Below are 13,428 nucleotides of genomic sequence, written 5' to 3'. Positions count from 1 at the left end.
ACATCCGTCGCGTCAATCTCGAACGCGCCTTTGGCGGACGGGCTGTTTTGCAGTTTTATTGCAGGCATTTCGGTTATTAAATATTACCCCCGTACAGAAATACAGGGAATTGCAAAAAGACGCCTTCCGCTGATATCCTCTTTCCATTTCACCAGTATCGAATGCACAAGTGCTTTTTGCCCTTTGCGCCGGCATTCTATCGAGTGCATATTGCGCGCCTCGTGCATTCCATTGATTCTCCGACAAAGCGCTCTTGTTCTTTAATTCGGTTGACAGGAAACAACAGGAAAGGAAACTGAATCATCCGGTAGCATTGTCCTTTTGTTCGCCCATAGTGGCTGAATAGGAATAGTCGGGGTTTTTTTTTCCTGTCATCGGGGAAGCTTCGACACATCATGAGCCGAATTAACCTTTTTAGTATATCCGCAGAGCGGTGGCAGACACGCTTGACGCTTTTAAGCGACATGCGCGTTCCGCGGATTTATCGCCGTCCGTTCGACTCAAGTGCTATCGCCGTTTGGAGCTTTTCAGTGTCAGTCTACGTACGAGATGTTGAGCAAAAAGAGGAAGAATATTCACGAATATATATATTTATAGATGTCTCGACAATCCTATCGCGTGGCAGTCGTTTAAAGTCATGAAAATGCAATTTTCGTCGGTTAGAACATGTCTGGAAAGTACTTGCGCAATTTCGAGTGTCGATAATGCTCGAATGCCGATAATCGCCGATCGTAGTGCAGTAATGATCCTACGAGGAGTAGGAGATAATTAAGTAGCTTGTGTTTTACCAGCGGCACAAAGTACGCTTTATCCATTTTAAGTATATACATTACGTATATATTTAATACATACATACATGTATATATATATATATATATATATTATATATATATATACATGTATGTATTATATTATAGTTACAAATTAATACGAAACAATATAAATATCCGGAAATTTGCATTTAATTGGCGAAAATATAAATGTATAAAGAGTGCGTGCGTATGTCAGATTCAGTTTAACAAAGTGCAACACAATACCAATTATTCCTATATTATTAAATATCATGCTCATAACGCAACATCTATATTGTTCACAAATGCATGTTTTGCACGCAACATTTACAGAATTTTACACGGCTATTTTACTTTTGTCGACGGAATATAATAGTTTGCTCTCCGTAATTAAGTGACGTTTGCGATCTACTCTAGGACTCATCGCGTAATAATATCTGTTCGATTAATAATAAGGAGAAAATTGTGTTAAAATCGCGCCGTGATTGTCAACTCGATGCGTCAGTGGCGGTACTGCTTTTGCATCATAATGAATTATTTATCTGCTCTCTAGGTCCTTAACATCTTTGCGCGCACTTTTGATATTCGAATTTTTCATTCCAAAGAGAGAACGAACGGTTTTAATACACGTAGAAATATTTCGTTTCCCATTTTTTCTTTCGCTCGGATGGCTCAACGATCCGATTAACGTGTTCCCTTAAAAACTTTTCTGCGAAAAGGCGAAATAGACTTCCGATTTGTCGCTCAACTTATGCGACTTTAATCGCAAATTTATAAAGCGCTAATAACGACATGCCGATCTTTTTACGTGCGTATTATTATGTCGATTAATTGAAGTATATTTAATTATTCATCTAACAACTAAACATAGCGTTCATAGCGGGGGCTACATATGCGTATATGTGTATGCAGCATGCAATAATAGATATTAAATTTCAAGCACATCCGATTGTTCCCGCAGATATATTTACGATAATCCCTCTAAATAATAATGGGCGCGGTCGTCTAATTCGTTTTGACCATTATCGAAGAATTAATGATTATATGTAAGTACTGCTTTAGTGTGCGTGTAAAGTAATTACACGAACGCGTTCCCTCCTATCGTGTTCCCGTTTTTTTATAAATCCATAATTACAATAACTAATTACTAATAAATAAGGTGAAGAGCGTCGGTGTTTTTTTAATGTTTTTTATTTAAAATGCTGAACATAATGTGAAAACTTATCCGTTATTAAAAACAGAAGAGAACAGAAGAGAAACAGAGAGAAAGAGAAAGAGAGAGAAACAAAATCGTGATCACACAGTGGTGATCGAGATACAATAAAACGTCGTCGTAGAATAATGGGTCGTTGTATTAATTGATCATTGAGAATTTGACTCATACGTTTGGTGACTATGAGTCGTCAGGTGAGAGAGGTCTTTTATCTTCTCCTGGAATGATCAAACCTCCTTTTGGCACGCAGCGAGCTAAATAGGTCTGACATACTAGATGACGACAGCAGTCTTCATACACTTGGCACTGAAATATATAAAATATTTAAAATTTATAGATATTTACAATTATTATTTGATGCTTGGTACGAGTCACGGTATCGTGAGTCAATTGTCACCACGATCAAAGCATGTCTCGTACTCCAATATATATTTCTACGGGAATTTGATACGCGAACCGTAATAGTCACAATAATATGTTTCACATGGTATCAGCAGTCAGTAGCGCGACTGAGTGACTTGTGTACAATACTTCTATTAAATAATATTAAATAATAATAGTGCGGACGTTAACGCGCAGCGCTAAGATCTTCAATATTGTTTCGACTTATTTCATGATTTGTCACAATTACATGTAAAATGTTAAACGTAAATTTGCAACTATTTAAAAACGTAATAACAATTGAAACACTTACATATCCTTGGTTAGCAGAGCACACTTTTCGCTCCTGAGGTGCAGCGATGACCATTGCGGCGATAACAAGAACGGTGAAAATAACGAACTTCATTTTGCCGAGGATATTTATCTCTGCTGGAATTATCAGATTTCTGTGTAAGCGGTGTTTCATACGGTCCGATACAATGATAATTTAATAATTATATATTATTTCGACGGAAATCTCAGTGACAACTCGTGTGTGCGCGAGTATATCTCCCTTTTTCTCTGCGAAACTCGTGAAACTTTTTGAGCATACGTCCCTCGAATATCAAAAATAAGTATGTATTGTTATATATAAATATTCTTATATACATCAGTAATACAAATACTAATATATAATTCATTACTGTGATATTACGAGTGTATAATTTATACACGGTGACATGAAACAACTTATTGTCCTTGAAATGATATGTTCTTGAATAAAATCTAAGACGATTCATCCGAAGCTTAGTTTTTGAGTTGTAAAGATAAATAGTTTGCCTATTATACGGATTGAGTATAGAAAGTAAGCGGAGACGGCACAACTCACTGTGGTTGACAACATATTTTCCTGCACTTAAGCTTTTATTAGGCCTATAACTAAACCTATCTAGGGCCTAACGATAACGATAAATCAATAATAAACAGAATGTAGATAAGATAAAACGGAAACAAAGACAGTAAGTTATAAGCCTAATAAAAGCTTAATAATAAGCTTAATAATAAGCGAAGTTAGATTTATTATTTAAAATGTGCTTAGATTGCAAGAAAATATGTCACAGTGAGATGTGCTACCTACCTCCTATATCCAACTCATAATAGGCGAATTACTTGATTACACATAATAGGTGACTTATCTTTTTTAACGTTTATAACTCAAAAACTAAACTTTGGATTGTATTTTGCAAACGGAAAAATCGTCTTAGAATTCGTTCGAGAACATGTCATTTCAAGAACAGTAAGTTATTCCGGATATATAGGATCACCCTATATATCAGTATGTTTTTTATATATTTAACGTTTGTTCAAAGCAAATCAGATGAATACCATAACTTTGGCACTTCTTTTCGTCGCGCTTGTCGCACTGGCTTTAGTGGAAGCTTGCGCACCTCCTGGTATGATGGTAAGTATTACCTTTCGATAAACGTACCTTTCGATATGGACTCGCGAGTCGTATTTGTCCCCAAATGGTCGATATCATGATCTTCATGGAGCTTTTATACCTCGCATACACTTGAATACACCACTAATTCATCCGTACAATTTCTCAGTAATACTCTTTTCTCACATCTCTTTCCTTAACACCTTCGTTAGCAATAAGACGTCATTATCGGTGGTTATATAAGATAAGAACATTCGTCACCGAAAGTTTCGAGCAAACACGCGGTATGTATTCAGTTGCAAGTGCACATCAAAACGTAAAATACAGAGATATTTTGTCGAAACAGATTATAGTAGCCGTGTTGTGTGACAGATTCAAGTATTGAGAATTTCTAATCAAATAAGTACACTTGCGCACGTAGCGTCTAATATTACCGTATAGCGAAGATTCTGATTCGTCAATTACATCGATCAGCTTACTGCGGTTTATATTAACGATATAATATTTTAAATTCGCATGCAGCCTAAATTACATGTACGATATATGCACTCTTGTAGCTTGTTATATGCACTTGTAAATGGCTGTTAATATGGGGAAGGTTTTACGGGGAAATGCACGAAAGAAAAATTTGATGTTACAATTCGTAATTTTATAAGTATATATTGGCAATTATTCACATCAATTGGTTACATGAAATAAATCTTTGTTTTACGACGAAACGTGAGCCGTTGCTCACGGCTCACGTTTCGTCGTAAACGACGAATCGTTGCAGGCTTATGCAAGAAAATTCCAAATCCTCGAAGACGGACTAATTTCATTGGATATTGTCGTTGTTGTTGTCACCGGCTCCCTGCCATTGCAGTTACCATGGTCTTCCGTTACCGTTGCCGTTGTCATTGCCATAGGGCCCGTTCCATTTCGCTCCTGTGCAACGGCCAGCCCATGGATTGCAGACAAAAGTACCGCAACAATCGCTGTCTGATGAGCACTGTTAAGACGAAATCAATTAACAAACTCGTAAGACACATACAGAATTATCGCGTAGCTTTATTATCACTCGAAATGATCATTCGAGCTTTAAATGCCTAATCGAGCCTGTTCAGGTATATTTAATTACTCTCTGTGACACAACGTGAATTGGGACCTTTACCGCCTTTACCAACGCACTGCCAGTGACACTTTATTAATTAATTAATACAACTGTAACTATTTCAATTAATCTTTTCTGTAAAAATTAATTTAGGATCTATTGTAGAATCCGTGTGGAAAACGACGTGTATGAATATACGATTAATGTATTTTGGTCGCTGCGCACCGATAGAAATTTCATTAGGAAAGAATAGCGTTGAGTTACACGATTCATTTGACAGTTTCGATTAAACAAGCGTCGCAGTGGAAATTTTTCGGTACACGAGTGTAACAGTTCTTAATAAAGTGCAATACTTACCATCATACCAGGAGGTGCGCAAGCTTCCACTAAAGCCAGTGCGACAAGCGCGACGAAAAGAAGTGCCAAAAATTTTGCCATTGTTGATCAGTATTCTACAAAGCGCACGAACGTTCAGGAAACGCGTTCACCGAATTCGAGTAGGCGACAGTAGGTGTTCTCTCTTCGCTGTGATCGAAACGTTATGAATCTCGTCAGCTATCGCTCAGCTTATATAGGCCGACGTGTGTGAACAGAGGAAGATAAAACCTGTAATTTTTGAGAATCTTATACCTTGAGAATCTCATGACTGTACACCGTCTAAGTACCACATCACCGATATTATTATCGTTTATCAGATTTCGTTGGTCGTGTAAATATAGTGAGCGAGTCACAGGAGTAGTAAATAACATAGAGATACATGTGCACTTGCGGATTTTTGCATATCTCCTGCAAAAAAATCGTAAACCCCCCGCAAAACAACATCGCGATAACAACGGTCTTTCCTCGCAGCTTGCGATAATGCGCGCAATCGCGCCCCGCGATTCTGTTTATTCGATATCGCGACGATTAACCCGACCTGTTAAATGCAATCAAATAACTAATATCCGAAAAACAGACTTCAATATTTGCACGTGTGTACGTTGTAAGTATGTTTGTATGTATTAAACTCACATTTTAATATTTATATGTATATATATATATATATATATATATCATGTTTTATATTATCATGAATGTATTTAAAACAAATGTTTCCCCCTTATGCATCTGTACGTTACAAGTGTATTGAATTTCTTCAGTTTTTACGCTCAATATTATGCAACAGAAAAATATGTCTACAATTTTTATATTTCAGCTCTTTATTCAGAGTACGATAATAAAATGAATCCATCAACGGAGACCCAAAAGTCTATCATAAATCACGTACATAATCAAGACTTAATAATCATGATTATATATCACGACTAGTTCACGGTAACAAACAGAATAATAAAATGTGACTAATATTGCTTGCTCTACCAATCTGTCTGAAGAAAATTATAAATTAAACTCTTATTTTTCAATAAGAAGTCATCCCTCCAATGCTTTAATAAAACACTAGCCTGATAAGGTGCACATTAGCCTCTGCGCAACACTTGATTATTATCTAAACATAGTCATCACGTTTAAAATTAAACCAGCATTAACAATGCAACTTGCATATGTCTTGACAACGTTATTTCCTTACTGCGTTCCTTTCCATCACGCTGAATCACGAACAGGTCTTGTTTTCTTCCATTTGTAAATTTATTCCCGTACGTAAAACAGCCTTTACGATAGAAACTAATCTATAATGTTGTAAGGAAATGAAACATATAAAATAAAATATGCGATGTAAAATAAAAATGTGCGATCTCGCGTGCGTTATCGTAATTTAATATCCCATAAAAGTAGGACGCGCCAACGATGTGTGTATTTCTTTTCAATACACAAACAACGAGATGTTTGGGCAAGGTTATAGTAAACAAAACAAACGGCTCGCCGAAAATCACGCGACCTTCGACCGTATACACGTCTCACTCCAGATTATAACACCACTAAACATGAAAGTGGAAACACACAAGACAAGATCCTCCGTTGTTTCTATCTAAATTTCTAAATTAAACAGTTAATAATCAAATATTGATATAAAAGAGGATTTGCAATACTCGCGTGGTAACAGTGTGATCGTCACAAATAACAAAAAGCATTTTAATATTTAACGAGTAATTGACGATTTTTTTAATCTTATCCAATATTTAAAAGAGAAATACTCCGCAATCCTTTCTCTATGTTGCATTACCTAACTAAAGAAAGTACGTTCCGATGTTTCAAATTCGTCAGATTTCGCGAGCACAGTATGAGTGTAACTCGGCAACTTCAGTTAGGGCGGGATTACGATGAACTTCACGTAACGGGACGCGACGGAACGTGAAGTGACGTGACGTGAATTTGACGTTTGAGGTTATATTTGATATTACGATCACCGTAACGTGCCGTAATAATGAATTCTGCTGTGAGGCATTATCAATTTGTAAATTTAATTTTGGCCGGGTATTTGTATCTTCAACTGTGGAAGAGGAAACGAATACGAACCGTTGGTGTGAGAGATATTTTTCGAAGAAGAATTCAGTTTGGTGACGGGCACAACCTGGTGGAAGAACTCCGTTTTTGAAAGTGCCATGACATGAACAGTCCGACTTGACGGAACACGACATCTAAACTTGACATTGGCAAGTTTCACATCGCGTTAAAGTTCTGAGTCTATTTCGCGTCACGTTACGTGAAATACATCGCAGCCAGGAGCCGAAATATATTTGTCATCGATCGAGTTTTGATTCGCGATTTTCCGCACGTACATTCCGCACGAGCATTCACTTGTTCTCGATCTCAACAGCGCGATTTTCATTAACAGTCCGCGCCATGGCTGTATTGAGAATTAACGTGAGATAAAATATTATGAAAACATATCCGAAAAAGTTGAACGATTCGTTGGTACATTGTGCTCAGGCCGCCGAAAGTCACCTTGTCCTTGTACACATAACAACGCTTATATAGGTTAGGCTGGTACGCGCCGTGCCACAAGGACCTTAGACGCGCAGTAATGAGTGAGCGTGACGCGTTCGGAGCATTTTCTTTCCGATCTCCTTCGTCGAAGCTGAGAATCCACGGTCTTCTCGTCAAGGATAGCATACGAGGATGACAGGGTAATTATCACGTTTCACTTTTATTGAATTTGAGAGATAGAGAGTATATGCGTATTCTCGATAATCCGCTTAACCTATCATAACCTCACATCACTGCTATCGTCGCTAACCGGAAAATTATTTTTTGTCTTAGATCAAGTGGGTACACCACAAGAAGCGGGCGTTCTGAAGGAAGCAGATGTGGAAGCTGCAGATGCAGTGCCGGAGGATCCGGCTCGGGCCGAGCAGAGTCGGCTCGAAGGTATGTTCGTATAACTACTACGTACATCTCCCTGTGTAATCCTTCATGGTTGAAAGTCGCGAAACGATACAGACGTCGAAAAGATTCGTATCGCGGCGGTAAAAAATTAATCCACCCGTATCTATATCCGCACTTTATATGTAAACTTTCTTCAAATCTAATCTGTAAAATAATTTTTGTTGCAGAACTGAAAGCGGAATGCGGCTGGCTCTGAGTTGCGGAATATTCTGTAAGTGAATAAAAAAACAAGAGATATTTTAAGGTGTTTAGAAAATCTCGTTGGAGTCAGAACGATTTACATTTGCTAGTAGATTACATGTGTGTGTGTATGTGTCTTACGAAAATACGCTGCTCGAAACGATGGAATGTCTACGCGTCATCTCTAGCAAATATGCAACATGTCTGTAATATATATTGAAATATATTACTCTATGCGTGTTAATATTTAAACCTGAGCTTTAATAAGCTCGTATAAATTTCATATATTTCGACCGTCTGTTTTAACATTTTTTTGTTCGGGCAGCAAAATTATTCAACGCGACTGACCATTTGGCGCAATTCCCTCGTTGTTTCGAGCAGTACATAATGCGCATCAGAATTGCGCTATCACGCGCGAGACGCGCGTCTACTTCCGTAGATTTCGCGAGCACTACGGTTATTAACTTTTCACATCTCTCGTACGTGCATACGCGTCGCAATTACGTTTTGCGACAGATTAATTTTGCCAACAATTTTCGCGAAAGTAAAAGTACCACGGAGTGGTAATTTTCGCGCAAGTATTTCGCGCGAGCCATCGAGCGTGAGAGGACTCACGCTGCTTGCGATCTCTTCGTTCGCATATGATGTTAAGGAATTTCGCGGCGGATCTTTAATTCATGACTTTTTCTCGCACGTATTCGATCGCGGATCTTGATTCATGGAGTTCATTATGAATGTCTTCGCACACGATTCGCGTACCTCGACTGTATCGAAGGAATATTACAAACAGGCGAAACGAAAAACCGGTTTTTCGTTCCTATCTTTTGAATTTTCACTAAAGACACACCACGCGATGTCTTCGCAGTCCGCGATATTTTACACGAGATTCGCGCTTTGTGTTTGTGTTACGTGCCGGAAAAGTTATCGCGTCGCGATAGAGTTAAACGAATTCGCAAATCCCGAGGCTTCGCTTCTCGCTTAGAAATAAATCAAAGCCTTTCACCGGCGGCTGTCGAGACATTCGTTACACGCCGTTATGATGTAAATGTTAATCGTGTCGCGAGTGAAATAAAGTGAAGTGAATCAACGTGGGACGACGCCTGGATGCGGCGCGATGCTGTGCGAGCAGTTCAGGACGCAGCGGCTGCTTTCACCGGGTGGACCCGGCTGAACGTTGCTGGACTTCGTCGCCGAATGGTGAGCGTTCAATTAAAACGCTTACAATGCGTTCAAATCATATTACGTAGTGCATGCGTAGACGTAAATCGTGCCTGACTCCCAACGAAATAGAAAATAGAAACGATAGAAGATAGGACACTATTTATATGAAAACTGCATATATATCCATTGATTAAATATCCGAATTATACGTGGTACCAATTTAACATCCAAATTACACATTATATCATATGATTGATGCATACGTTGGGTGATTGATGCATACGACTCATGAATAAATCCCCGCGTCCTTTTCGTCATTATGTTTCTCTCCGGTGCGAAGTATCCGACGATGAAACCCGATCTAGTCCATATACACTAGTCATCATTAACAACTCGCGTTCCCAACCGGTAAACTGGTAACTCGTTACGTCTTCGCACACAAGTGCCCGACAGAAAATTAATATTTACTATCTTCGTTACTTATGAACCGCTACTCGCGGTTCGATACATAATATGTCCACGTGAAAAATTATTGTTGCCATAATTAACAGCTATAGTTCGCAACGATGTCGCGCGTAATACACGAATATTACGTAATCACATTTTGTCAAGAGCGCGCCGTACAGACGCACGACATGTGTTTGTACGTTCTCAACTTTTTATTGACCGAAAGTGTCGGGATTTTATGTTAGTCGTAATCGGCCGTTGCGTTTTTCGCGCGCTGTCCGCGATAATTGACGATACCACGCGGCGTAATATTTCAGAACGTCCGCCGTGTAACGCGCGCGCCCACGTGTCATTCAGCCTATCAAAACCTCTCTCTAAATTGATTCAATCGTCGTGTTCCCCGTGGGAGGAACCTCTTCGCTCAGATATTTTCGGGAATCTAGTGAAACCGCCCGCCGCGATAGTTATCGCGTCTTTTTTTTCCGACCGCATCATTTATTCGGTGCCAAGCTGGGATCCAATGTGGATCCTCGCACCAAACTGGAAACACCTCTCGTTGCAGGACACTCGATTCCGATAACGCAAACGTAACGTGTATAACCGTATGCAATCGATATAGCCCCATTTATGATAATTTAATATTCCTAAACTATTTGACGGGCTACACTTGCAAGTTAGTAGCATTCGTTAGCTCGCCGATAATGTCGTGTCGCGCTTGCTGGGATCATATAATATGTCGAAACAAGATATGGCGAATGAAAGCCGAGTAGGTATCCTTATATCTCTCACTTGCTCCCTCATTTTTGTCATTTGACATCATTCTGGAATAATATAAAATGTTAGACGATCTCCCTCCCGGAGCCGTGTGCGTGCGCACGCGCGATTGGCGCTTTAATCGAAATTACGGTTTCGACTTTCTGCGAATCCTCGTAAATTTCAAGTGTTTTCATCTAGCTAAATTAACGGTATCAATAGTACATGGTCGTTATAATGAATTATATAATTTGTATAATTTGTGCATATAGTATTAATTACATGCATTAATAACAAACAACCCGGTGCAGCATACAGCCGAAAATATGTAAACGCCTAATTCCCACTGTCACTCAATCTCCGACCAAACCGTAGCAACCATAAATAATATTTTCTCTCTGCGCGTAAAGTTCGCTTAATTGAGTGCGCCCCATTATCTGTAATTTAATGCAATGTAAACGATTAAAACGTTTACCAAATTTGGTCTTGATTCCGGACTAACTGATGAATGGTAAATCATTTCATTACGGCGATAATTGCGCGATTATGGAATCGGTTGCGCGGCCGAGCGTGAGGAACGATAAAAAGAAAAAAAGCGCGGCCAGTGGAAGGAGCTGCGGCCGCGAAGGCAAAACATTCCGCGGAAACTCGATAAGATGGGAAATCCTACGCGCGAGTGGCAGAAATTACATTTTTCCGTGGGGAGACGCGCTCGCCTCGCTCGCCTCGCTCGCCTCGCTCGCCTCGCGCGGCGGAACGTCGTCGCTCGCTGCATCTCGTGATAAAATTATTGGAAGCGAGGTTATCGCGGTGCGATTCCAGCGGCCGCGATTATCGATGCGTATACGTCGCGACGTCGTCGTTCGCCACGTGCGTCGTCGTTCCGCCGTAACAGTCGACGAGAGTCGCGCTCAAGATATTATAGACTTTTTCTCAGAAACGGCAGATTTGCGGTGGGCTTTATCTTTTCCCAGTATTTTGCCGCGAACTCCGCTTTTTGAACTTGATTATTCGTCGTCTGCAAACGTCTACGATCGTTCTGAAATCAGCTCCCCTTTCGTCACATGTGCAATACATGCGCAGATGTAATGCGTATGTTGCACGTTGTCTTGTAATTCTACGGTCATAAAAGACCGAGGAACGTGTACAAAAGGAATCAACGTGTTGCCATTATGACTCGTACGACGTGACTCTCCTTAACGGCGCGATCGCGATAGAATTGTCGTGTTTAGAAGGCGGCAAATGAATTACCTTCGCTGCGAGACTGACGCCTGAATTAGACTTGCGTGCAGAGAGTGTGTACATTTGTATCCCTTTCCTTAACGCCGTGCAACATCTACACGCACTTCCGACTTACATTTCCGAGCTAAACCACTCCTTTCCGTTACACGCGACGGCTCGGCCCCTAAGAAACCATTAAGCTCGTTATGAAATTACCATAAACTTGTCGGATAAAAACAACAGCTGCCAAGAACATTCAGCGTACGAAATTATTAATCGAAGCGTTGGATCAAAAGATTTGGAATTTTTATGGCGGGGAAATGTTAAAAATCTTTTTTGTATTTTCACATCAAGTCAGTTTCATATCCGAGATAGGAAGGGAGATATTTACAGAGATTAAATGTATCGTAAGACGAATGGGTATCTCAAGATACTCGGTATAATCAAAAGTTCTCATTTGTTGTTTATTAGTCATTGTTCAAGGATTCAGTTATTGGAGATCTATCGTTAAAAAAAACACGCACACATACACGATGTAACATACGAGCGCAAGATCACACGTTTTTTTAAAAGATATAATATACCATTAATAAATTTCTCTCAAATTCACGGACACGATTATTCTCTCTCTCTCTCTCTCTCTCTCTCTCTCTCTCTCTCTCTCTCTCTCTCTCTCTCTCTCTCTCTCTCTCTCTCTCTCTCTCTCTCTCTCCTCTCCCTCTCTCTCTCCTCTCTCTCTCCTCTCTCTCTCTCCTCTCTCTCTCTCTCTCTCTCTCTCCTCTCTCTCTCTCTCTCTCTCTCTCTCCCTCTCTCTCTCCTCTCTCTCTCCTCTCTCTCCCCCCCTCTCCCCCTCTCCCCCCCTCTCTCTCTCTCTCCTCTCTCTCTCCCTCTCTCTCTCTCCTCTCTCTCTCTCTCTCTCCTCTCTCCCTCCTCTCTCTCTCTCTCCTCTCTCTCCTCTCTCTCCTCTCTCCTCTCTCTCTCTCTCTCTCTCTCTCTCTCCTCTCTCTCTCTCTCTCTCTCTCTCTCTTCTTCTCTTCTCTCCTCTCTCTCCTCTCTCTCCTCTCTCCTCTCTCTCTCTCTCTCTCTCTTCTCTCTCTTCTCTCTTCTCTTCTCTCTCTTCTCTCTTCTCTCTCTCTCTCTCTCTCTTTTTCTATTTCTCATATCGTTCTATATTAAATTGATGACTTCAACATATAACGCAATGCTATTGGTAAATAATATAAGTAAAGAACGCGATTATAGAAATCTCCAGTTAGAAAAGAGATCAAAACACAAATAAATGATACAAGGTTCGGTCAACAAACACCCACCGTTATCTATCTCACGTGGGATTAAAAAATATAACTGCTATATAAAAGTTTCTTTCTACAAGAATAGCCATGTTGTTCCAATCGTGTTTCTGGAACGACGCAAAATCATAACGTCGATTTATCCGTCTCTTCTCCAG

General features: G+C 39.8%; 2 protein-coding genes across 2 annotated transcripts; both read right to left on the bottom strand.

Annotated features, from left to right (window-relative positions):
• Window positions 1–2,118: 2,118 nt before the first annotated feature.
• LOC109504723 (uncharacterized) lies at window positions 2,119–3,905 on the bottom strand. The gene is made up of 3 exons (XM_019845691.2): window positions 3,854–3,905; window positions 2,699–2,814; window positions 2,119–2,310 (listed from the first exon to the last, which is right to left on the bottom strand). Exons 2-3 carry the CDS (start codon window positions 2,789–2,791, stop codon window positions 2,185–2,187), a joined length of 219 nt encoding a protein of 72 aa, XP_019701250.1. The 5' UTR covers window positions 2,792–2,814; window positions 3,854–3,905; the 3' UTR covers window positions 2,119–2,184.
• Window positions 3,906–4,638: 733 nt separating this feature from the next.
• Window positions 4,639–5,459, bottom strand: LOC109504719 (hypothetical protein). Its single transcript, XM_019845680.2, has 2 exons — window positions 5,253–5,459; window positions 4,639–4,793 (listed from the first exon to the last, which is right to left on the bottom strand). Exons 1-2 carry the CDS (start codon window positions 5,331–5,333, stop codon window positions 4,668–4,670), a joined length of 207 nt encoding a protein of 68 aa, XP_019701239.1. The 5' UTR covers window positions 5,334–5,459; the 3' UTR covers window positions 4,639–4,667.
• Between the last annotated feature and the right edge of the window lie 7,969 nt (window positions 5,460–13,428).

This window comes from Harpegnathos saltator, unplaced genomic scaffold, assembly GCF_003227715.2.
Source record: "Harpegnathos saltator strain DR-91 unplaced genomic scaffold, Hsal_v8.6 scaffold285, whole genome shotgun sequence".
In the NCBI taxonomy this organism is placed as follows: domain Eukaryota; kingdom Metazoa; phylum Arthropoda; class Insecta; order Hymenoptera; family Formicidae; genus Harpegnathos; species Harpegnathos saltator.
This window is presented reverse-complemented; position numbering and strand designations above follow the sequence as displayed.